The sequence below is a fragment of the Galeopterus variegatus genome, unplaced genomic scaffold (genome assembly GCF_000696425.1).
Source record: "Galeopterus variegatus unplaced genomic scaffold, G_variegatus-3.0.2 Scaffold3350, whole genome shotgun sequence".
Lineage (NCBI taxonomy): Eukaryota > Metazoa > Chordata > Mammalia > Dermoptera > Cynocephalidae > Galeopterus > Galeopterus variegatus.
Genome location: NW_007729461.1, coordinates 70,536 through 97,647, shown reverse-complemented (window position 1 = coordinate 97,647; position 27,112 = coordinate 70,536). Strand labels below are relative to the sequence as shown.

General features: G+C 36.5%; 1 protein-coding gene across 1 annotated transcript in view; it reads right to left on the bottom strand.

Moving 5' to 3' along the window:
* Positions 1-27,112, bottom strand: part of LOC103600452 (von Willebrand factor A domain-containing protein 8) — a gene marked incomplete at its 5' end in the record, with an annotated part of 202,468 nt that overhangs the window by 118,899 nt on the left and 56,457 nt on the right. The window contains 9 exons of the mRNA XM_008584728.1: positions 5,311-5,506; positions 9,626-9,780; positions 10,907-11,016; positions 12,102-12,227; positions 12,620-12,684; positions 13,594-13,704; positions 20,043-20,242; positions 23,492-23,630; positions 25,608-25,716. Of these exons, the coding sequence (XP_008582950.1) occupies positions 5,311-5,506; positions 9,626-9,780; positions 10,907-11,016; positions 12,102-12,227; positions 12,620-12,684; positions 13,594-13,704; positions 20,043-20,242; positions 23,492-23,630; positions 25,608-25,716 (1,211 nt within the window). The remainder of the gene's footprint in view (positions 1-5,310; positions 5,507-9,625; positions 9,781-10,906; positions 11,017-12,101; positions 12,228-12,619; positions 12,685-13,593; positions 13,705-20,042; positions 20,243-23,491; positions 23,631-25,607; positions 25,717-27,112) is intronic.

Sequence of the window (27,112 nt, the reverse complement as noted above, 5' to 3'; positions counted from 1 at the left end):
AAAAGAAAAAAAAAAAAAAAAAAAAAAAAAAAAAAAAAAAAAAAAACATTGTGGGGCTTTGGGAACTTGGACAGGATTCCAGAGTGGGAATCACCATCCTAGGGCAGGGTATATATAAGCTGAAGAGCTAAGCAAGGGGTGGTCTCAGGGGCAAAGGGCTGAAGAGGAAGGGCAGATAAAGTCCAGGGTAGGAGCAGGTAAGAAAAGAGAGTTGCTATACCAGTCTGACCACCCAGGCAGATTGGCTGTCCCCAGATGGCCATCTGTAGAAAACAAGCATGCTTATCATAAGTCATGCACTGTCTGTATTGGAAATGCTGCCTGGGATGTAAGGTCAATCTTGGATAAAGTTTTGCATCACATATCATTTTTGACAAATCCTGCTGCTAGAACCTAACTGAAGTAGGTTGAATTATTTATAGACCAGGGTTCTTTGCCAAAAATAACCAGTATTGAAGCTGTTGGGATGACTAAAGCTGCCTTGCTAACAAACTTACATTTTGGCTATGCTCTTTTTTTTCCAAATATGTAAGTAGTAGTATTAAGTTGAGCTACTGCCATTGACACTTTTAGATTGCCTGTGAGCACAAAAAGTAAGCCAGCTTCTGTTAAAATATCTTTCTTCTACATCTTCCTTTTCTTTCATTGTGCAATTAATTCCATGGCATAAAGAAGATAAGAAAATGTAATAATGGCTATGTCTACTATTTCAAAAATGAAAAGGAAGAATTCTACTCCTGGTATTAAACAATATTTTCATGTATCAGGAATGGGACTTTGTGGCTACAAAACACTTAGGGGAATGTTAAGGGTGGTGGTGGTAGTGGTAGTATCAGTAAGCACTTAAAAATAATCAAAATTGACGCTTGCTGATTCGAAAATAAATCGGCTTGGAAGACAAGAATAAAGAGCCTATGGCTGTCCTTGAACAAAATACATGATTAAACGAAGGGAGTAGAAACTGTGGCCAGGTTTCCCTCCAAACTTAGCTAAGGCCTTGTCCATCCATTTTAAATGTTTCAACACTGTAGAGAGGATGGAGGCTCAGTAAATTTCCATCACATTTATAATCCAGGTGGATTTCAAAGATAGGTACAAACTGTGTTTAGGGATTAATTCACTGACCATAAAAGGGCAGTCACTGAGGCAGTGTTTATTGCATAGTCCCACAAACAGTGGGGACAGTTTACATGCACAGTGCCAAGGTTAGAAGGAGGTATAAAAACTGTCAGGCAAAACAACCAAGAAGTTTTTCAGAGAGAAGATGAAATTATATTAAAATATTCACTCTTTCTTGAAATGTAATTTGATATACACCTGTTAACCACTAGTTTAATTCACTTCTGTGTTCACAGATTAAAAGAGTGATGTGTGCCCTACAATTTTGCCAATACCAGCCTGCTCCTTCACTATAAATTACTGCTTTTCCTTGTCATATTCAGGGTTGAGCCCCATCTCCCACTTCTATTGCAAAACTTTGTTGCAGTAGTTCCTACACCAATCAAGATGTTCCTGAATAAAGTTTGCTTTACTATTCTTTAACAAATATCATTTTTTCTTTAACAATAAATCTCACAAACATGATGTTGTACAAAAAAATGCCACATTAGAGAAGAATAAATACAGTATAGTGCCATTTATACAAAGTTTAAAACATACAAAATAATGCCATATATTACTTTGTGAATGATAAATACCAAACTCAAATTCAGGACAGAGATGACTTCTGGTTTATCAAAAGTAGCAGGGCGGAGAACACAGGGGTCTGACCCTTCTAGTAATGATTTACCAATATGGGTGGTGGATGCAAAGATGTTTATTATATTTTTCTTTAAACTTTTGTAGGCCTGAAATATTTTGTAAAAAAATCAAAATTCACATAGAAATATAAACACACTTTTCCCTTCCCTAAACAGGAAGTGCTATGAAAGAGTATGACAAGGACATCTAATTTAGATTTGGACAAGGCCTTATAAGGAAGTGACATTTAAACTAAGACCTGGAGGATAAGAAGACACTGGTAGTTTGCCGGGAGGGGTACAGCAGAAAGTTGGAAAGAAACTTTGAGAATTCAAGTTGTGAAAGAAAGCCAAAGAGATATGTAATGGACAAATCATGCTAGATCTTTTATAGGCCACGCTGAAATTTCTAAACTTTATCTTAAGAACATCATGACTTGAATAATGTTTTAAAAATATTACCTTCTGACCAAAAAAATTTTGAAAATGAAGAACAAAGTGGGAGAATTTGTACCATTTGATTTCAAGACTTACTGTAAATCATAAGCTATAAAGTAATCAAGAGTGTGGTATTAGTAAAGAAAGAGACACACAGATCAATGGAACACAATAGAGAATCCAAAAATACACCCACTCATATGCAGGCAGTTGATTTTCAGTACAGATCCAAAAGCAATTCAACAGAGAAAGGACAATCTTTTCAGCAAATGGTGCTAACAAGTGAATATCTCCATGGGGTGGGAAAGAAGAGCCTCAATCCATACCTTGTACCAGGTAAAAAGATAACTCAAAATAGATCATAAATCTAAATGTAAAATCTAAAACTATAAAACTTCTGGAAGAAAACAGAGGAGATTTGCACTATTTTAATCAAAATAGGAGAAAATGTTTGCAAAGTATATATCTGACACTGGACTTGTATTTAAAAATATATAAAGAACACTCAAAACTCATTAATAAGAAAACAAGTAATCCAACTAAAAAATGGGCAAAAGGTCTTAAAAGACATTTCAGTAAAGAAAATATACACGAAAAAATGCTCAATATCATCAGGCATTAGGGAAAATGCAAGTTAAAATCATAATGAGATATCAGGATACACCTGTTAGAATGGTGAAAAACTGACAACACCAAGTACTGGCAAGGATGCAACTGGAACTCTAACTCATTGCTGATAGGAATGCAAAATGGTATTGCCACTTTGGAAAACAGTTTGGCATTTTTATCATATGATGCAAAAATACCATTCCTAGGTATTTACCCAAGTGAAGCAAAAACTTATGTTCACTTAAAAACCTGTGCACAAATGTTCATAGTGGCCTTATTCATTATTGTCCAAAACTGAAAACAATCCATATATCTATCAACTGTGAATGGACAAACTGTGGTACATCCATACAACAGACTACCAATAGACAATAAAAGGAACAATCTGTTGGTACACACAATATAAATGATTTTCAAATACATTATATTTAGTGAAAGAAGCCAGATTCAAAAGACTATATACAATACGATTCCATTTATATAATATTCTGGTAAAGGAAAAGCTATAAGGACAGAAAGTAGATCAGTGGTGGGTTGTGGATGGGTGAAGGGGTTGACCACAAAGTGACATGGGGGAGGTTTTTGGGTGATGAAACTTTTCTTATCAATTGCAGTGGTGGTTACACAGCTGTTTGTGTTTGTCAAACTCACAGAACTATACACTAAAAAGGGTGAATTTTACTGAATATAAACTGGACCTTACTAAAAACAAATGTATACTTTAAAAATATCACTTTGTCTGATGTGTGGAGGATAGATAGGAGGGGAAAAAAGTGGAAGGGGTAATACTGTCAGGAGACTATGGCGATATTCCAATGCAAGATGGTGGTGCTTCGGATGGGATGTTGGCAACAGAACTGGAGACAACTGGGTGGATACAAGATATATTAGTAAGATTACATCAGAAGGAAATGGTGATTGATGATGGATTAGATGTGGAGGATGAGGAAGAAGCGGTATCAAGGTGAGCCCCAGATTCCTGGGTGGATAAAGGCGCACTAAGTTCTGGTACGGACCTTCTTATAATTCCTAGAATGTTCTGCCAAGCCCCTGTATCTTTTACATGGGGCTCCCTTTTCCTGGAACAATTCTTTCATTTGATTAACTCCCACCCATCTTTCAAGAGTCAACACATAATTACCAGTATGCATTGTAAGCATCTCCTTTGTGAAGGATACTCCTAAGTATCACCTTGTGACTATTCCTTCCACAGCACTTATTATACTGTGCTGTAATTGTCGGTTTATTCACCTGCCTCTTCTACCATAAAAAACTTTTTAAGGAAATGGTGATTTATTTCCCACGGGTTTCAGTTCAGAAGGAACTAATTCTAAATATCATATAACCAAATCTTTTCAAATCCTGTAAGAGATTATTATAATACAGTTAGCATTATATTTATGAAGTGCACACTAATATAATGAATGTGATCACAGGATATCATATGCAGTGGACTGAATTGTGTCCCCCCAAAGTTTAATGTGTTTGGAGGCTTGGTCCCTACTGTGACAGTGTTAAGAGGGTGGGAAATGCTATTTTGGTAATTGAAAGGTGGGGCCTTGAAGAGGTGATTAAGTTGATGGTTTAATGGTAGTCACAGGCATTGTCCTGAGGGTTTTAAAAGAAGAGTACATGAGAAGTTCTTTCTCTGCTTTTGCCATCTTGCAATGTGATACCCTGTATCGCCAAGGAAGGCTTTTACCAGATGTGTTCCCTGGAGTTTGGACTTCCCAGCCTCAGAAACTGTAAGCAATAATTTTGTTTTCATATAAATCACCCAGCTGCAGGTATTTTGTTATAAACAACAAAAATGGACTAATACCACTATGATGCAAATAATGATAGTTGATAATAAAAATTTTTCATAATTATCTATTGTGATGCATGCCAGTGTAGCTCAATAAGAATAGCTCTAGACTTGGGATTGAAAGACCTTGGTGCAAATCTGTGCTTTGCTGGTCACTGGTAGGGTGATCTTCGGCCAGTTATTTTACCTCTGTGTCAGAATTTCCTCACATATACATTAAAGAGCATGCTAACAACAGGATGAAGTTTAAAGGATAAGTGAATTTATACAAGGAGAAGTAAGTGATCAGCATAGAACCTGGACATGATATGCAGTAATGAATATAAGCTGACACTGAGAGCACTAAGTGAATCAATCTTCATAATAAGTCTCTGGCCTTCAGTCTCAGGAGTTTAAGACAAACGTCAGGCCCGCTTCTATGCCTAATATCCTGATCATTTTTTAAAGGTTCCTTGAAAGCGTGTTCTAAGTTACTGTATAGATCATAATGTGAATGAAGATGAGTCCTAACAGCAGTGGCTGCAACCACACACTGTGTGAATATGAATGAGAACCTTCTGAATACACACATATCTTTTTAGTTACTTCTAGACCTGTCAGAATGATCCATATTTAAAAGATCCAAGTATAAAATGATAACGATAAATTAAATATCCCCAACCAAAAGTAAGCGACCTCTAGCCACCTTGGTAAATTAGGAACTGGTAAGTTTCTTACCTTTGGGGTAGACATCTTTTAGAGGGACTTCTCCTGGGGGCAAAATCCTGACTACCTGATTAGTATCTAAAAGAGTCACACAATTGCTCTGCTTTGGAGTCCCATTTTTCTTCTTTCCTCCATAGAATGCTGTATCAGTAACACTTGGTTTATGCAAAGATGATGGCCTCTTCCAAGAATAAACTTCACTGGGTGACTGAAAAGAAAAAAAGAAAGGTTAAAGTAGTGAATTATCACATACTACATTCACCACAACTTTAATAATGCAACCCTTAAGCAGATACCAGTGGTAAACTTATGTTTCGCAAGTATAAGAAAATCAAATTATTCCTCAACCTTTTTGAATTTGGTACAGAAGATAGCTGCTTCATCAATTATCATAATTTTCAGACAAGTGTGAAACATACAAGTTAAATTTAAGTCCTTCACCTACCATAAATTTATTTTTGTTAATGGCATTAGGCAGGAATCCATATTCAACCTTTTCTCATACAGACAGCTAATTGTCCAAATACCACTAACCTTTGTCCACTGATCTGCAATAGTATTATAAAATGCAGTTCCAAATGTATGCATTTGTTTCTGGGCACTACATTCTTCTACTGTATATTTTTCTACCCCTAGACCAATATCACATGGTCATACTTTCTCGAGTTTTATAATAAGCCTTGGAATTAAGTAGGGAAAGTACCACAATAGTATTATAAAATGCAGTTCCAAATGTATGCATTTGTTTCTGGGCACTACATTCTTCTGCTGTATATTTTTCTACCCCTAGACCAATATCACATGGTCATACTTTCTCGAGTTTTATAATAAGCCTTGGAATTAAGTAGGGAAAGTACCACTGCTTGGTTCTTCAGGGAAGTCTTGGTTATTGTTTGCTCTTGGGCTTCCCTAAAAATGTATGAGTTGCATTTGCTCTGCCTCCTTGTCAGTACTTGTTATTGTCAGTATTTTTTACTTTAGCCATTCTGATAGGCATGTAGTAGTATCTCATCATGGTTTTTAATTTGCATTTCTCTCATGACTAATGACACTGAATATCTTTTCACGTACTTATTTGTCATCCCTATATCCTCTTTGGTGAAGTGTTTGTTCAAATCTTTTGCCGATTTTTTATTCACATTTACCTTTAATTATATTTCTATTTAAAACTATGAGTTCACACAAGTATATCCAATTCCAATTGAAGAACTACAGGGTTCATTCTAGCTTCCTTCCTTTCAGTATCTGTAATTCCCTTCTCCAACAGTGAGAAACTTATTTTCATTATCCTTAATATACTATTTCATTACCCTTATTTCAGTATCCCTAATGTATTTACTTTCTTGCTCAAGTCCACTGTATGTGACCCATCTCCCAACTCCACTAACCTTACCCTCTGGGAAGATGCCCTGCTCACTTGCTTGGGTCCTGAAAGCCCACACACAGGCATGGACACCCTCCTCACCTTATTTGGGCTGCCCCTTCACTGGGACGCTGTCCTCGTCCTGCTTGGACATGATGCCCATTGCCAGTGGTTACCCCTCCTGCCACCGTGGATGTCCTTCTTACTTGCTCAGGTTCTGACTTCTAATACCTCACACTGGCCTAATATTTGCCTATTTTTTAAATTGGATTTTTTTTTTTACTGTTGAGTTTTTAAATCTTTATATATTCTGGATACAAGTCCTTTGTTGGAAATGTAATTTTCAAATATTTTTTCCAAGCCTGTAGACTGTCTTTTCATTTTCTTAACAGTGTCTTTTATAGAGTTGAAAATTTTAATTTTGATGAAGTAAAATTTATCAATTTTTTCTTTTATGTGTCATGTCTAAGATACACAGGACAATTTTTAATGGAAGTAGTGATAGTGGGTATCTTGTCTTATTCCTGATAATAAAATGAATGCTTTTAATGTATTCACTATTGAGGATGATATTTGTTATAGGTTTTTATAGCTATTTGGTATTAGCTTTAAGAAAGTTATGTAAGTTTATAATAATTTACATGCCTCTCATAACTGTATAAAAAAGTTAACAAGAAGTGACATACCCCTTTGTTGATAGTTTTATGAAGAATACAAAGAAATTCAAATCAAAGCAGAAAGGTGGTGTGGCATAGTAGAAAGGATATGTATTAGAGGGTTAGTCACACTTGAGCTCAAATCCCAGCTCCCTTACTTATAATATTTGTGACCTGGTAGATATAGCCTTTCTCTATTTCTGTTTCTTCATGTGTAAAACCTTGTAGAATTGTAAAAATCAACTATCATATATGAAAGGGCTTAGCATAAAGCAGTACCTGTCTATTGTGTTGGGGCCTAAAAAATATGAACATTATAAAATACTGAAGGGCTCCCCTGGTGACTCCAATCTTTAACAAATATTCATTGAGGACCTCATATGTGGTGGATACCATACAAAGTATGGGTGATATAGTTTTTTAATTTAATAAGGTCACTAGTCTTACAGGCTATAAAGAATTTCTATAGGGTTAATACAAACAGTGTCTTATACTCAGCTTTTACTTTCTAACTTTTTTTATAGTAATATTTCTATAGCATTTCTGTACTAATTTCTTCAATCAGAAGAAAGTGATTAGAAGATATATTTTAAAAATAGTTCTACCTCTAGAAAAAAGCTCCAATATTTTTCTACTCATAACAGCAAGCTCTGTAGAAAGCATATTAAACACATCTCTTTCATTCTTTCAAGGCTGGTGTAGACACAAAATGTTTCCTTTTGTGTTATATAATATGACAGCAAATGCTTTCTACTTGATAATTAGGAAGACATATGGCAAAGTCCTAAGCCACATATTATCCACTAGGTTTTGGATTTCAAGTGTCTTTTATCCTGAAGTACTCATCATTACATTTAATTACATTAAATTTTGAAGCATGTGAAATTGATGTACTATAAAAGCAGAGCCCATATTTTTATCTTTAAATGATTCTATCATCCTAACAGCTACAAAGGAAATTACAAAAAATTAAGTGTTTAGTCAAAACACATGAAAATACATCTAAGTACATGAAAGCAGAAAGGTTCGTCTAAGGTTATTACATGACAACTTGGACTGAAATAACCTTTATATTTCATTTCCCCACATTCCCATCAGGGGGAGATGGTGCTCACTTTCACCTGAAGCAAATTACAAATAATGTCACCTTTACAGATAACAGTAAATAACAGCAGATAACAGCAGAAGGGCCCATCTAAGAGAAAAATGAGTTGAGACCATTACCCATTATAGTATAACCTAGATGTTGCAAAGATATGATAAAGCAGAGCAAAACTCAATGGAAAGTGAATTGATCCTCAAAAGTGTTGAAAAGGGCCAAGCCCGTGGCGCACTTGGGAGAGTGTGGCGCTGGGAGCGCAGCAGCGCTCCTGCCACGGGTTCGGATCCTATATAGGGATGGCTGGTACACTCACAGCGCTCACTGGCTGAGCGCGGTGCGGCCCGTCTCAAAAAGGACAAAAAAAAAAAAAAAAAAAAGTGTTGAAAAATTTAACCTACAGTAGGGATAACCCAACAAATATAACTTTAAAAAATTCTAGGGCCGACCCTGTGGCGCACTTGGGAGGGTGCAGCGCTGGGAACGCAGTAGTGCTCCCGCCGCAGGTTCGGATCCTATATAGGGATGGCCGGTGGGCTCACTGGCTGAGTGCGGTGTGGCCGGTAACAACAACAACAACAAAATTCTAGAAGACATGCTACTTTATTAATCTTAGATTGTTCCTTTGGCAGTTTCCATGAGCACGCATTAAGACAACATGATCAAAAACCACCATCAGTAGGTTAAGCATTTAATTGTGTCATGAATACACAATTAAATACTCATTTCCCCTTACAAAATTATATCATTGAATTACGCTTTAAATGTAAAATTTTTAAAAAGTAATGAAACTATATAGATAGAATATAGTTTTTTTGGGGTTTTTTTTTTGTCTTTTTTCATGTCCGGCAACGGATCGCAACCCTCAGTGTCGCGCCCGTACCAGACCGGGACCGGCAACGGGATCAAAACCCTCGGTGCTGCACCCACACCTCGCTCAACCAGTGAGCGGGAACCGGTCTGTATGTGGGATCCGAACCCTTGGCGGGAGCGCCGCCGCACTCCCAAGCGGCGCACCGTAGCAGTGCGCCACTGGGCCGGCCCCTAGAATATAGTTTTTAATGACTGCTTTGGAATGCAGACTTAATCTGAAATGTTTACCAGAAAATGATTAAGTTTTTAAATACCACTCAAATAGGCTTATCGATTTTATAGGTCAAATTGAGGGGAAGAAATGTGTATTCAATAATTTAAAAAATTGTTGCTTACCATGAGATCTGGGAAACCAACAACTATTGTAGCATAACTGTTCTTATCTGAGAAAACTCGGTTGGGAGAGGCAATCTTTTGTCCCACAGCTGAACTTAGATTTTCAGATGATAACTGATCACTTGAAATTTTGTGAGGTATGCTGAATTCTGTTTCTGAAAAGTGTCAGACAAACATTAGACACCATATGCCCCTAAAATACTCCAGGAATTAATTTTTTGCAAGATTTCATTTTTAACAATTCAAACAGAAAAAAAAAAGGTAAGAAAGAAAAACCACTTTCAATTGCATTCATAGGCTTTTGTCTGAGAAAGCTGTTTATACAATTAAGGCATCTTTCCGAAGTGATTCCAAACATTTATGGAATTCAAAATTTTATTAGCAATCAATAACATCATTAATAGCTTTCTGCAGAAAAGATGTGAAACTGACCCAATCCACTGAAACTGCCAACCTACCATTGGCAATGGTATGTTTTAGATTTTTTTTTTTTTTAAAGATGACCGGTAAGGGGATCTTAACCCTTGACTTGGTGTTGTCAGCACCACGTTCACCCAGTGAGCAAACCGGCCGTCCCTATATGGGATCCGAACCCGTGGCCTTGGTGTTATCAGCACCGCACTCTCCCGAGTGAGCCACAGGCCGGCCCCATCACTGCTCTTTTAAAAGACCAATTAAAATAGCCATTCTTTTCAATGTCTGATAAGATCCTTTCTAGCCTACAGTCTATTATTTTGTTCCTCTTCTCTTTTTTTTTTTCTTAAAAGATGACCGGTAAGGGGATCTTAACCCTTGACTTGGTGTTGTCAGCACCACGTTCACCCAGTGAGCAAACCGGCCGTCCCTATATGGGATCCGAACCCGTGGCCTTGGTGTTATCAGCACCGCACTCTCCCGAGTGAGCCACAGGCCGGCCCCTAGATTTTTTTTTTGTAAGTACTGTTTGCCCCCTAAAACTGTGATGAATTAAGTAGAAATCCTTATGGTCTATGGAAAAAAATAAAACATGTTATCCTAAATTAGACTTAGAACCTAAATGTATATAAAAATTCTGAATTCTTATTTAAAAAAATTCATGGATAGTGCTTAAAATAGTAAGCTTCCTTATTATGAATGAAAGATGGTAAGGTCTTATTTACTATTTCTACTGCAGTGACTAAATTTTTCTTTTAGTATAAATTTAACACAGGCTAATGTTATTGTCCTTAAATGATTCCAGAGGGCAGTATGTATACAAGTATGTACCCATACAGCCATAAACACAGAGAACATAGTATTTACCTTGTGTAACTCCAAACCCTGAGCTAGGCAGCTCCTCTTTCAACACATACAACTGGCAAAACCCACTGTCCTCAGATTCAATGTGTGCAGGCTTAGTTAAAAGATATTTCCTGTAAACAAACAAAACACCTAACTTAAATGAAAAGATTCTCTTTTTTTAATAATGGTTAAGGCTAGACTAAGAAAAATTAGAGTTTTCCCCCATCAAAGCCTCTTTTTTTAGTAGTCTAATTTGCAGTTTCAGAGTTTCATCATGAATTAGTAACCTCTCAACATTGTGTTAAACAGCAGTGCACAATAACAATGCAGTAATAAATGTGAACCCAAAACCCAGCACTTCCTATAAGAGGAAGGCTGTTAAGAAAAAAGCAATTCTAATGGGGCATGCCCTTGTTATCATGGGGCCCTCTCTTGATATGACTCTTCCATCAGCCAGTACATGAGAGTGTGACTCTGGTTTGTGACCAGCTAAGGGACATAAGCCTTCACCACTGTAGTCCCCTTGATCTACTTATTTTTAAGATTTCTAAAATATGAATGTATAAATAGCCATAAATCTTTTGCAGCAGGCCATTTCTGCTTATCAGCAAAGGGGCAGAAAGTATGCACTTAGCTAGTGGATAGAATGCGTGAGGGAGGGAGACTCAAAATTTACTGTACACTCTCTATATGCCAACTGCTACTAATAGTGTACTGATACAGTCCAATGGGGGCAGGCAACACAAACACAAACATAACCACAACCAAATAAGAGCATATAAGATAAAAAGAAGAAGCAACTTCTAAGGTGTGGATTCTGTGAAGTTACAAAAATGCAATAGCTCTAGGATGGGAACTGTGGCTCTTTGAAGAGAGGATGAACTGAAAATTACTTTGAAGTATCTCTAGTTTGGCAAGAAAACAATGAATTCTCAATGTGCTGATAGGAAAAAGTTCAAATAAATATGGATCATATATAAAATTCATTATTTTTTACTGGTAATTTCAATGTAATGCTCTAGGAAGTGACATTTAACTTATTTTAATTTTCTCCTCCCTTTCTCTTTCTCTCGTAACTCTCACATACAGAGATGCCGCCAAACAGAAATTGTTAAAAGACAGACACAAGGAAGACAGAACAGTAAGGATGTTGAATAATTGATAAATAAGGCTGAGCTACAGCACACTACATGAGATACTATATAGAATCACCCACTGGTTTGTTTTGCTCTCCACTAGAAGCCACTTGTCCTCTGCTACAAGAAAAACCATCTTGAGGTTGATGGGAAGTGAGATGGTGTGAGTTCTTCCTTCTAGAACATCCAGCACAGTTAGGCTATTCCTGAAAATAAGAAAAGCAAACTATATTTGAAAGGAAATGGTGAGGATAATGGTTGAGTAACTGTGGCATAATCATTTCATGATATATTGTACAACCCCCAAAAAGAATGTTTTTAAGACTAAGCAGTAACACAGAACAATGTTAATAGAGAGAACAGATATACAAAAAAGTGACAGCTGCCATGTCAGTAGTGGCTGTGTCATGGAATTAAGATTGCCACCTTTTCTTATGTCTGCTTTTCAATGTTCTGCAACATGGGAAGAGTTGCTTTTATAGTAAAACATTTATGATTTTGTTGCATTAGTTTTACAACAAACAAGTACAATTAAAACAGGAAACAGAATGGACAAAATAAGGACCCCAGTTTAAATATTCTAGAATAAAGAGCTCACCCATTTTCTTTGTAGAATACTAGCCAGTTTTTGTGTGAAAATTCCTTACACATTTTATAAGTTTCCTACAGACAAAACAAAACAAAATATGGATATTAAATGTGTCAGATGCAGTCATGTCTCTTTAGCTGCTTCCCCCTAAATGAAGCTCCTCAATGTGTAAAACATGTAATTCTTAGAGAAAATCTCTGTTTATCCACTCCAAGACTTTTATGATTAGGTTACATGGATTAAACTTATATTTCCAGACTTACTGTGAACTACATAATAAAACCTCTTTAGAATAAAATTTTTAAAATAACCCCAAATACTGTTTAGAAATAAACATGCTATCTGATAGTGAACCATGGAATCTGCACCATAACATAAACACACAGGAAATACTTTGTTTTCTAGATTTGGATACATGTATAACATTTAAAAAATCTCTTCTTTCAAGGTCTGTAAAGACATAAGTATGCTGTCCTGCAGGGCAGAGGATAAGCTTTATTTTATGGCCATTACCCTTTTCTGAAGGGCAGAATAAATTCTTTAGGGTTGGCCTAAACTATTTACTGGTTTAAAACAGTTGTTTATCTAGTAGGGGCAATCAGGTATTGTATTCATATTTTTATCACATACATCTAAAACATAACTACATAACTGAAAACCAGGTTAAATTAAATGCATAATTAGGAATTTGTTATGAATATCATCCACAAATAGCCCACAATGTTTTATTATTCTTAATTCAGTCCTGGTAAATCTTTATGTGAGTATGATGAAGACAAATAGAAGCTACGGACATTTAATTATATGTGTATCTATATCTATATTTGTATTATATTAAAATCTAAATGTGCATAATAAGAGAATTCTCTTGTGCATTATAGTAAACAAAAGGCACTGAAAGGGATGGGCAGGCATGCATCTTTCTGATTATAAAGCTATAGGAAAGCCTTGGCAATTTGCTGGAGAAATTTGGTATTCCTTACAGCTTCCTCCTTGTTCCACCAGGAAGATTTCTTAGATGTAACCTCTTCTAAAGGGAGGACGAGACGACGAAGGGCCCGGCCAGCGGTATCTAACAACAAGATGACATTACTCTGCAAATAAAGATGGTAGAAAAAAGTTCAAGATTTGTTCCTTTTTTTTTTTCTTTTAGTAGTAGTTATATGGAAACCTGAGAGTGAAGGTTATAGTGATAAACCAAAGCGAAGACAACAATATTGAAATACTTAAGAGATATCACAAAGACACAAAATGATTTTCCTTATTACAGAATTTAAAGTTTTAGATGGTTTTATTAACATATTTCTAATTATGTAATACAGAAGGTATTCTCTTTGAAGATTTTTATCTCAAAACCATTCCCTTCTAAATATAAGCTAGCCAAACCATGATTCTATTTTGTTACACACAAGGAAATTAAGAGAATTGATAATTTTAAAAAGTTCATTTACTTTTATCAAAATTACACTTAGCGAATGCTCCATTGAAAGCTCTCTTACATCATGAATAATTAAGTCTCATCGATCCTTTTCACGAATTCAGGTACAATTCAGAAAATAGGTACATGATATAAAGATAGGTTAGCAAGAAAATTCGAAGGACCCCACTAACCTAGCTAAGTAATGAATGTTTCTTCATCTTGAAATTCACTAAACTTGAAGAACTTTCATAACTGGTGCTGTAATAACGTACAAATAAGAGATTTCTTCAGCATTATTAATCACAGCTATGCAATGAAGTAACAATCTCTCAGTAGTTAGGAATGTTTTTTCAAGAAAAGAAATAAACTTTAAGCATTAAAATACATGGACAGAAACACATAAATTAAAACCTTAAAATTGAGAAAGCCAGGAAAAATAAAATATTTTAAAGGTATACAAAGAAGCTGGCCTTTTAAATTAAAACATAAAAACGTTTAAAGATTAGACTAGTGGTTTGCAAAAAGGCACCTGCAAGTTGTCAGGCCTCATTGTTATGCAATTGTCTTTTCTTTCTTGTTTTTGTTTGGTTTTAAATTTGGGGCTCCTCCAATTATCCTAACACTTATAAACATTTCATTTCAAGAAGAACTTCCTTTGGGGAAAATAATGTCACAAAGCACCCAAAGAATTAATATATACTTTGCAAAATATAGAAACCAATAAAATGTGAATTTTGTTCATTTATTCCATAATATTTATTGAGCACCTTATATTTTAAAGCACAAAAGAAAATACAATGATGAATTAATCATGGCCCTTGCTGTCTATTATGTAATCCAGTTAGAGAAATTTTTTAAAATGTAAAAGATTAATGATTTATCTACAAACCTAGCACTTCATACCATGGTTTCAAATTTATTTTACAAGCTAATTTTATTGAGGTACTCAAGAATTAAAATGGTATTTGCATCACATAGTTTACTTCACACCATATACTTGCAGTCTTGGGTGTATTAAAAATTTTTACTAAGCATACTGACAAAGCTTTAATTTTTTCCACAAACACCACCCTTAGGATGCATCATTCTGCATAAATTGTAATTCTCCATTAAGACTATATTAGGAATATTCTTTTAAAAATTAACATCTAATGGGCCGGCCCGGTGGCGCACTGGAGAGTGCGCCGCTTGGGAGTGTGGTAGTACAGCGGCGCTCCCGCCGAGGGTTCGGATCCCATGTAGAGACCGGTTCCCGCTCACTGGCTGAGCGCGGTGCGGGCGCAACACCGAGGGTTGCAATCCCGTTGCCGGTCCCCAGTACGGGCGCGACACCGAGGGTTGCGATCCCATTACCGGTCAGTAAAAAAAAAAAAAGACAAAAAGGAAAAAAAAAAATTAACATCTAATACAAGATGGTATCTGAAAGTTTTAAAAACGATAGAGTTTTCTTTAAGAAAACATATAAATAAGTTAAAAATTTACAGTCTTTGTTCTAGATTAAATCTTTTCTGAGTATTTTTTAATAAAGAAAAATCTTTCTTGTATGATAAATATGTACAACATTAACATGCATTCTTAACACTTAAGCAATTTGGGATAATATTATTTTTTCTAAGCAAAAGAAAGTCCTGAAAATAATGTCTTATCCCCCCAAAACGATTAAGTAGAAGAATGAGCAAATGATTAAACTGATATGATTAAGCAGAAAAATAAGTTAGGACAGTTTTCCATTTTTCTTCCTTTTTAGGGCTTAATACTTATATAGTCAAAACTTGACATAAATGAACTGAACAACTCTATCTTTCTAAGTGACAGAGAACATACATATTTCCAGCCATTGCTGTATTTAGAATTAGTTTTATAAGCAATTGGCAACATGAAGGAGTTCTGTTGCTCCATCCTTTTAGATGTTAATGGTTTCCTTCTGTAAATGACTAATGATATATTCTGTCTGAGTTTAAAAATAGAATTTTGCGTCACACATGAGTGCATGTAACTGTGGCTTTGGCGCTCTTTCAAGGGGGGCAGGGAGGAGAACTAAGTGAGCAATTTTATTATGTTTGTATTTGACTGGGAGAAAAGTAACCTCTGGATGACCTCAATGTCCCAAAGTCTGAAATTCTAAACTTTGTACAGATGTAATGAATAATCTCATGGGGTGGGGGAGGGAGAGTCCTTATTTTTAGGCATGGCAAAGTTTCCCTTTCCTCACTTAAGGTTTTATTTTAGCAAGGAATTTTTGAACAACTCCTTAAACTAACCATTGAAATGCATCCGTAGCAAAGCTTTATTTTAAAAAGACTAGGAGTAGGTGAATTCATGGAAGTACTTCTCTATTATATTTTAGCTTCATTTTCAGTTAGGGCAGAATGAGGAAGAAGGAATTGGTGGCAGTCCATCCATTTTTTATTCCACTGCAATTATTTCTCAGTTGTTAAGTTTCACAGCTGTGTGCTGTTCACATGGAATTCAACAGGTTTGACATCCTAACAGGGCCATATTATAAAATAGCTAAGATATCCTCCCTGGGGAAAAAGAAGACAGTGCAGAGGACAAGTAGAGTGGAAATATCCAGATAAGCCATGCATGTCTGCTCAGAGTGCAGGAGCAACTTTCTGGAACACTGTTGAAACTGTGACCATTGAGATAAGTAACACAGCATATAAGAATGCCAGGGGGCAGATTCTGGCTGTGGAAGTCAAGCACAGCTTTACAATGAAAATATATTTTCTTTGACAAAAGTCATCGTAATTGAACAGATTAATCAGCAATGCTGCCAAATAATTGGATCTTTTGAGAAAATACATCACTTTCTGAGAACCTAAAAATCTGGTACTTTTAAAGAATTCATATATGTAGATTTGACAGATAATTTGACAGTTGAAAATTTGGCAGGACTATTTGAATAATACTCCAAATTTAGATTCTCATCCAAATTTGATTGACTTAACTGAATTAGAGATCACCAAGATATCATGTGCTTTTTATGACAGCTTGTTCTGGCTATGGAATTCAATCTAATGGCACTGATATTTTGTTGGAAGTCTATAAAAGCAAAATCCTCACTCCAATTTGCTCGACACAACTTTTACAAGTAGAATCGGAATATTTACAAATATTGCTTCTAGGAGAAAGTGAAAGTAAAGGAAACATAAAAATAAAACCAGAAAGAAACTTATTAACTCAGAATTTATGATAATTATTTAGGCAAGGACTAAGGTTAAAGTTGACTTATTTTCTTGATAACATTTTGCTCTTTAAATATTTACAAACAGGGCCGACCCCGTGGCTCACTCGGGAGAGTGCAGCGCTGGGAGCGCAGTGGTGTTCCCACCTCGGGTTCGGATCCTATATAGGGATGGCCAGTGCGCTCACTGGCTGAGCACTGTGCGGGCGACACCAAGCCAAAGGTTGCAATCCCCTTACTGGTCACACACACACAAAAAAAATTACAAATAAAAGCATTGCATTTCTTTAATATTTTCCTACTATGAATATTTTAAAATTTTTCACACTAATCATTTCCCCAAGATCTGCAGTGTGTGGGAAAGTGGGTGAAGTTTTAATTCTGTTGGGGTCAATCCAATTTGGATTGAATCTCAGTTCTACCATGTACTTGAGGGGCAAGTTACTTAAACTCTCTGAGTCTCATATGTAAATATGGCTAACAGCTACCTCACTGGGCAGTTAAAAGAATAACATGAGATTACGTATGTAATCTCTTATTTGACACATTGTCAGCATTTAAAAATTGATCCTTCTCCTTGAGACATGTAGTACTTGCCTTCCAGAATACTACACTCTTTGGTTTATGCACCTATTTCCCTGGTCACTCATTCTCAATAACTGTCATTGACTTTTCCTCATCTCCCTGATTTCTTAATATTTTATTACTTCAGGTCTTAGTGTTTGGACTTCTCTTCTCCACCCATATTCACTCTATTGGTGACTTCTTTCAGTCTCATGGCTTTAAATAGCATTTATATGCTAATGACTCCCAAATTTATATTTCTGGTTATGACCTCTCCATTGATGTCTCATCATCTACTTAGATGTTTAATAGACATCTCAAATTTAATCAAAAGTCATCTGAGCTTCCCTCCCAAATTGATTCCACATCTCTGTTGATGGCAACTCCATCCAAGTTGCTCAGGCCCTAAATCTTGAAGGCCTTAACTCTATTCTCTCTCACCCCCATATATCTGATTTGTTAGAAAATCCCGTTGATTCTATCTTTGAAATATATCCAGAATCTATCATTACTTATGACCTCCATTCTCCTCCAAATCACCATTACTTACAGCCTGGATCATTCCAAAAATCTCTTAACTAGTCTCCCTCATTCTGCCTTAGCACCTATAGACTATTCACCATAGAGCTGCCAGAGAAATCCTTTAAAATTATGTCAGATCACGCTGCTACTCTGCTCAAAACTCTCTAATGCCTTCCCCTGAACCTTCAATGGCCTACAAGGCTCTACATAATCTGCTTTCCACTGCCCCTTCCACCTCGACCCCACCTCAAACCACTAAGTAACCTGTTTACCTCTCCTCATCTTACTGTCTTCTTCATTCAGTATTTCCTACTGTACATCTTCAAAGATGAAAAGGAATGTTTAAGCTGCTAGGCCTTTGAGTTTACTGTTCCTTTTGCCTGGAACTCTCTTCTTCCAGACATCCATTCCCTCCCCATCTTCATCAAGTCTTTATTTAAGTATACCCTTTCAGTTGGGCAATCCCTGCCTATTTTATTTTAAATTGCAATTGTACTCTCTCTTGCTTCTCACCTGCTAACTTAAGATGTAATTAAATTAATTATTTATTTTGCTTATTGTCTGTCATCCTGAACCAGAATGTAAGCTCTGACGACAGGATTTTTGTTGTTTTTTTCACTGTGGTATCCCCAATGGTAGGCATATGATATGTATCTGTTAAATGAATAATATGCCTAGTATAGTACCTGACAGATACTAGGTGAATAAAAGGTATGCAGAAACATTAAACTGCTTTCTATTGGTATAGTACAGATTAACTTAGACATATAGAATTCTCCTAAGTAAAACACAGCCTGTCTTTTTTTTTCCTTTTTTTTGTCTTTTTTCGTGTCCGGCAACGGATCGCAACCCTCAGTGTCGCGCCCGTACCGGGACCGGCAACAGGATCGCAACCCTCAGTGTCGCACCTGCACCTCGCTCAGCCAGTGAGCGGGAACTGGTCTGTATGTGGGATCCGAACCCTCGGCGGGAGCGCCGCCACGCTCCCAAGCGGTGCACTGTAGCAGTGCGCCACCCGGCTGGCCCATACACAGCCTGTCTTTTGCTTTATATCTTCTGTTTGGAATTATCTTTAGCCTGACTCTGGGCATCTATACTTTTCAATAGTGCAATCTTAGTGCATTAACCCACAGTAGTGATGAATGGACCTTGAGCATCATTAGATACTAAAGGAACTTAGTGTATTCCATTCAGTATATTTACATGGCTGTCTGTACATAAAGAATGTCATTCTGCCTCAGATAAAATGCCATCTCCTACAAGAAGGTATCTCAGTACTCTTTTTAAACAGTTCACCCTCCCAACTCCTCCTACGTATCCATCTCCATCACTCCCTCAAAAATTAGCCTGTTTCTATATAGCACTTATCACTACCTGAAATTGGTAGTGATATGTTTATTTGTTGGTTTACCTGTTTCTTGTCTGTCTCCCCAAAGAGAGTACAAGCTTCACAACAAAGAATTATCTGGCCCCAAATGTCAATAGTGTCGAGGTTGAGAAACCCTGACTCACCTGTTTCCAGACTTACAGGTTGTGTCAAAATCTACACAGAGAAGGAGATATTAGCCTACCTTTGTGGTACCGATAAAATACAACTCCTGACTCATCCTTCCAGCCCTTCTCTTCAATCTTCATGAAAGCACGTATTTTCAGTTATAGGTTGCTAATGACTTTTGCTTTTTCTCTCACATGTTATTCTTTGCATAATTGTAGCACGTGAATAACCTGATATGCATTACCTGCTGCTCGTGGAGAATCACTTGTCCCTTGAGTGGACTTCCCAGTGGTGCCACTGTCACAAATGGGTGCCAAACTCCACTGGCCGTTCTTGGAAAGATGTCAAAAAAGTCCACAAAGTAACCACTTTTCCCATTCATATTCATAAAGTATAAGTAAACAGGATTGCATGTAACTATGTAGAGAGTATTTTCCTCATTTTCTGAAATGACAAAAAGGTGTTAATTTTGTGGATTGCAGCTGATTTTCTGACTAGTCCGGAGGTGGTGAAAACTGAATCATGAGGTTTAGCACACAGTTGGAATTCAGATGATGATGTGTATAGATGGAATGATTAGGCTAAGAACACCATGAGAACTTAGTTCCTACCCTAGATATAAATAGGGCCACATCTATTTATTTGAGGAAATAAGTATCTATTTGTTTCTAGAAAAATGCCATAATATCTCATGATAACACTATTAAATATTTAACAGTCCTCAATGTTAAAACTCAAGAAATTCTTCCTTGTATGACAGCAAAAAGTGCTTTGTGCTCCAGTGAAGGACTGTTTTCTCTTGTTCTCTTGTTGGTTCAGATGAACAACAGTTAATCAACATCTTCTACCTGATAATCTTGCATTTTCTAGATAGTTAATAGATCTTCAGGATTTCTTGATATAAACAAGTAACTCCATTTTAAAAATCTTAGCTCTATGGATCTTATTTTACAAACTTTTGCTCATATTTGAGCATTTATTATAAAATCTCTTTCTTTTCAATCTGAATACCTGCCTAAGTCTATTTCCTGAATTCTGTATCAGTGCTTCTTCAATTTTCAAGTGCCTATGAATCACCTGCGGATCTAATAAAAATGAAGATTCCAATTCAGTAGGTCTGGGGTGGGGCTTGAGTTTCTGTCTTTCCAATAAGCTCTCAGGAAATGCCAATGCTGCGGATTTGAGGTCCTGCCTTTGAATAGCCAGCCTCTGTACTAAGTTTCTTAAAATCTCTTATGTAATTACCTTGAGGCAAGGGAATAAGCTGCTTTGGTACAGTAAATGCTATCAGTATTGCTGTAGAGCTAGGGTTGGGTCTGGAGCTCACAGACCCCTCAAGCCCGTTGTCCAGACTGGGTCACAAACCCTTCACATGTCAGGCTGGGTCACCAGACCCCTCATACACAGGTCTATGAGCTAGGTAACTGGCAAAGAGGTCCTTGGAAGCCATAGGTTGGAGAGCATGGCCACGCAGGGCGGACGTCTGAGGCAGTAGACACCAGCCAAATTGTGGAGCCATGCATGTGCATTAACTCCACCCACACACAACTTGCCTACAAAGAATGCGCCACACCACCCCCAACCAGACCTAAGGCAAGGAGGCCTGATTAAATTATTCTATGTTCCCAATAATTGCCCATCACCCAGGTATCTATTTTACAGTGGTCATATTTTCTGAACTCAAAATTAAGACACAAGACATGACAATGAGATACAACATTTTTTTTTTTTTCCTTTTTTTTTGTCTTTTTTCGTGACCAGCAACGGATCGTAACCCTCAGTGTCGCGCCCATACCGGACCGGGACCGGCAATGGGATTGCAACCCTCGGTGTTGCGCCCGCACCTCGCTCAGCCAGTGAGCGGCTGGTCTGTACGTGGGATCCGAACCCTCGGCGGGAGCGCCGTCGCGCTCCCAAGCGGCGCACTGTAGCAGTGCACCACCGGGCCGGCCCCGAGATACAACATTTAAGTTTAGGACTGTCCTTGAAAATCTGGAACACATGTGTGTGCATATGTTTGTAGCATACACATTGTCATATTGTCTCCTAAATGTGTCTTTTCAGCCATTCTGTTGACTTGTTTCTTATCAATGTTGCTTATGTATTTAAATTTACTGTATCTTTATATGTAATATTTGGAGTATATATGTATATATTATATATATATATATATATATATAATATATACATATATACTCCAAATATTACATATAAAGATACAGTAAATTTAAATACATAAGCAACATTGATAAGAAACAAGTCAACAGAATGGCTGAAAAGACACATTTAGGAGACAATATGACAATGTGTATGCTACAGTTCCAAATATCAGAGAGAATCACAGAATTTATAATTTATGAATCTTTTTTAATGCTTCCATTATCAACATAAATAAGTTCAATTCAACATTTATTGAGTACCTTCCTACATAGTATAGAGAATGGGGAATACAGTAAAAGTGCTAACAGAAATGTACTTAATAAGCTTATAAGTATTCTCTCTTACTGCAGGCATTAAGTGCAGTTGGATCTTTGGCTTAAACATGTAGATATAATTAATTCTGATTCTAACCCAAGAAAATGCTCTTTTCTCTCACAAATGCAGAATAAGGTAAAAAACCAAAAAATAAAAGCCAACATAAAAGTACAGTAGTTTGCAAATGTGACAAATACTGAAATAGAGGGTTAAATTATATCAGAGACAACAAATTAATTTTTCAGGGCCAACTCTGACTGGCAGTGGCTGCCTGGAATGTTGTGTTGAGAAGTATTGAGAGACTGTGACCAGGTTTAATGAGAAAAGTACTGCAACTGATTAGCAACGCTGTCATAGGCATGGGCAGAGGATCACAGCACATTTATTTACAATCCCTAAATAGGAGACAAGGGCCAAAGTTCAATCTTTATCCATAAAATCCCGTACTTTCTCTCTACTAATGAATATAAAATATCTTAATAAGAGCACCAATCTTTTACCAAAATAAAAAAAACCTGTAAAATTTTTAAAGCACATTATTTTTATTCTAAATAGCTGATTTAGGGAATAAACAATATCCATAGAATTTAAAGGCACCAAAAAAAGACACTGATTTTCGCTTCAGCGATCTGCAACTTAGTCAAGTTAAAGACTCTCTCTTCCCCCGCCACCATTTCCGTTTATGTCACCTTAGTAACTTACATCAATTGAGGAACTTCTGCCAAAAGTACCCAGGGCCCATAGCATAAATCATTAGGTAATGGCAACATTCCAGAACTGTAGATGCCAAAAATTTACATCCTTTATTTGCCATTCCCTACAATGAGAAGTTTAATGACTGCAAATCACTCTAGCTCTGCTTTCGTGGTTCATGCAATCACCAAACTAGAATCCCAGCCAAAAAATCCAATGTTTCTCCTTTTTCTTTTTCCCTTCTATTTTTAGCACATGCCTGGGTGTGTTTAACTTTGTGCTACAATTGTAATGAGAAACAGACATATGCATACAAACTCAGCAGTGCTTATATGGATTCCACAATAGCATTTTGTTAGGTTGTTAGAGGAAATTAGTTCTAAATTACATATAATTGCTATCCAATCCAAAATGACAGTCACTGAGTCTATCATAAACTTCTTGATGTCTATAGATTACTTTAATCCATCTCTTTTAAAAAAAATCAATGCGGGAAAGAAAGATCAAAAGAATAAGTTGACATACCATGTGATGTAGCAATGTCACAGATTAAATTAATTTCATCCAATGGTAAGCTCCAAGAGGCACATTCTTCAGTGAAGTTTAGGGATCTTTCCTCACGTCTTTCTATTGGATACTCCTGTATGTTTATAAGTACTGGACCCTATAAACAAGTAGTTATCTAAGTTAAGAAATTTGGGTAATAAATTTTCTACCAAAATGTAGAAGAGCTAAAGTTCCTTAAAAACACAGATTTTAGATTCAAGTAATTCAATATCCTGATTTACCTCTTCTCATTTTATTGACCGGCATAGTACTTATAACAATAATACCATATATTTGCATTTATAAACGCTTACACATTTGCTATCTAATTTCTCACTTTTTCTTTTTACTTAAAAAATATACCAGATGTAAAATCCCACGGGATCTCATTACTTCATTCCTTCCTAAACCAAGAGCCAATTTTGAACTCCAAGTATCAGGAGAGCTCTCCAAACCAGGAGAATAATTTATAAATGAATGAGCCAGGGCCTGATATATTTTCATTCTGAAGAATGACTTTTATAGTACATAGAAATGTAATGGTTGAATCTGGGTCTTTTAAATGAAATGTAAAAAAAAATGTGGGGCCGGACCGGTGGCGCACTGCTACAGTGCGCCGCTTGAGAGCGCGGTGGCGCTCCCGCCGAGGGTTCGGATCCCACATACAGACCGGCTGCTTACTGGCTGAGCGAGGTGCGGGCGCAACACCGAGGGTTGCGATCCCGTTGCCAGTCCCGGTCCGGTATGGGCGCAACACTGAGGGTTGCGATCCGTTGCCGGTCACAAAAAAAGACAAAAAGGAAAAAAAAAAATGTGACATTTGAAATGAAAAAAACTCCCAAACTTACTGATAACTACTAGTGCTACTCATAAAAGGTAGAGTATTTCATACATGGCAATAATTATTCAATATAAACACAAGCAGAGGAACTAATTTAATAATGTTATGGATATTAATGCTAGGTAATTAAGGTAGGACTTCCTGGAAGAACTGTCTAGATGTAACTAAAATTTCAATAATCTGCATGCCCTACAGTCATTAATCAAAAACATTTGGGATAGATATTGGCATCCATGCCCTACCCCCACCATTTAGTCTGTTCTTGGGGGCTGGAAAACTAAAAACTTCATTCCTCACACTCCCTTGAGAAAGGATTCTGGAAGTGATTTAGATTCTGCAAATTAAATGAGATTTGGAAGGCAGAAGAGAGGTAGTGGCCATCTTCCTGCAGCAATAGCAGACAAGGAAGCTCTCACAAACATAAGCAATTAGATTCTATGTTCTACCACAGTGGTTGACAAACTATGGCCTGCAGGCCAAGTCTGACCCACTGCCTGTTTTGGTACATAAGATTTTAGTGCAACACAGCCACACCCATTTGTTTATGTATTGCCATGGCTGCTTTTGCACCATAACGGCAGAGTTGAGTAGTTGCAACAGAATCTGTATGGCCACAAAGTCTAAAATATTTACTATTTGGCCCTGTTCAGAAAAAGTTTGCTGACCCTGCTTTACTGTGCAGCCCTCCAGCAGCAGGGCTGGTAGCAGAAATGTGGACCTTGAAACTACCAGTCCAGGGTACCCCTCTGCCCCTCCCCCCAACTTCTGTTCCTCCTGCCCTTTATAATGATTTTACAAGCACTTAATTCCCCACAGTAAAACCCTTTATGCTTGAAATATCTAGAGTGATTTCTGTTGCAACTAGTGACTAATACTCCTTTCCTTTACCTTTTCATATGAAGATAGTGCCTATCATCAATATATAAATAGAGTCTGAAAATTCAAAAAGCACAAAGTTTTAATCCTTTTAGCAAACACGAAGTAAAGACAAATATCACAGAGTGACTGACCTAGGAAAATATGCAACATACCTGACTATCCTAAATTCATATTAGCTCTGAGAAATTCTATATGCCTTAGGAATTGCCTACATTGAGTCCCTCAGAGGCCAGGCTGATTTGAAGAACTATCTTAGCAGAAGCTAAAATAACATCAGATCAAGTCATTTCTGAGATTGTATGAATTTTCTCCAGGGAAGATACAAAAGCATTTGTAAGATTCATTATTTTAAAATGAAATAATAGAGATATCAACCTTTATATCTATATGATGAGTTTCTGCAGGACACAAGAGTTTTTGCATTCCATTTCTTGCCTGGCCAGTCGTCCAGTAGCCCATGAATGTCTGCTCTGGCAAAGGCAACCTGTCAAGGATGATTTGAAAATTAAACATTTTTTCTTGTTTTCAAGTCATAGGAAAAAATAATGAGCCATCTATTATCAACCACACAAATAAATCTGAAGAATGCTTTACTCAGAAGTGACTTATGCTTTATTTTATTAAAAGACAGTCTATACAATCATGTTCAGAATACACTTTAAAACAAAAAAGATTCCACATCTCAGAAACTCAAAAGGTAAGATCCTATTCCATTTTTACCTTAATGACAAATATAATTAAGGTTTGCATATTTTTCCCTTGAGTTGGTAATTTAATGTCTAAATTCCGGGTAGAGTATTGGAAGGCTTTTAAAAAGTTGGAGCAATCTATCAATTTTTTCAGTCCATTCTTTTAAATTTGGAATCAAATAACACATAGTACACAATACTATTAATCCCATGTTTGTAAGTTATATAGGGCAAGTTTCATAGACTTTATTTTGGCATCTTAATTTCTTTTCACTTTTAACTGAAATATAATATACATACAGAAATATTCACATAAAAGAAGTATCACTTAGGTGTGAACACACCTGTGTAACCAATACCCAAAGAAGAAGAGCATCGTCAACACCCAGAAGCCCCTCAAGGACCACTTTCAGTCACTACCATCCCAAAGGAGCTACTATCCTGATTTCTAATGGAATCATTCTGGTGATTAGATTCCCTTTTATTTAAAGCAACCTTTAAATAAAGTGATTTGCCAAACAAATATGGCCATGCTAAAGTATAAAACAGCAGACAAAAAATTTTTGAAAGACTTTACTTTTTAAACATATTATCTTTTTTTGAATCTTTAAAAAAAGAACCATTGATTTATCATTTAATGCATTAGAAATTTCTTATTCCATGATAAGTTAAAGCATAAAATGATTCAGTGTTAAAAGTACCCTAATATAATATACATGTGGCTACAAATTGAAATGCATGCTCGGAAGGAGTTTGATGAACATTAAAAGACTAAATATTTATATTTAGAAGTCATTTTATTTTCAGTAAAGGAGTAGTCTGACATAATATTTCCATATGTTCAATAAGATTATATACTATTAGACCTAAAGAAGGAAATAGACACCAATACTATAATAGCAGGGGACCTGAACACCCCACTGTCAATATTGGACAGATCATCTAGGCAAAGAATCAGCAGAGAAACACAAGATCTTAACAATACTCTAGACCAATTGGACTTGGCAGATATCTACAGAACATTCCATCCAACAACCTCAGAATATTCATTCTTCTCATCAGCACATGGATCATTCTCCAGGATAGACCACATATTAGGACACAAATCAAGTCTCAACAAATTAAAAAAAATGGAATTATCCCATGTATTTTCTCAGACCGCAATGGATTAAAACTAGAAATCAATAACAA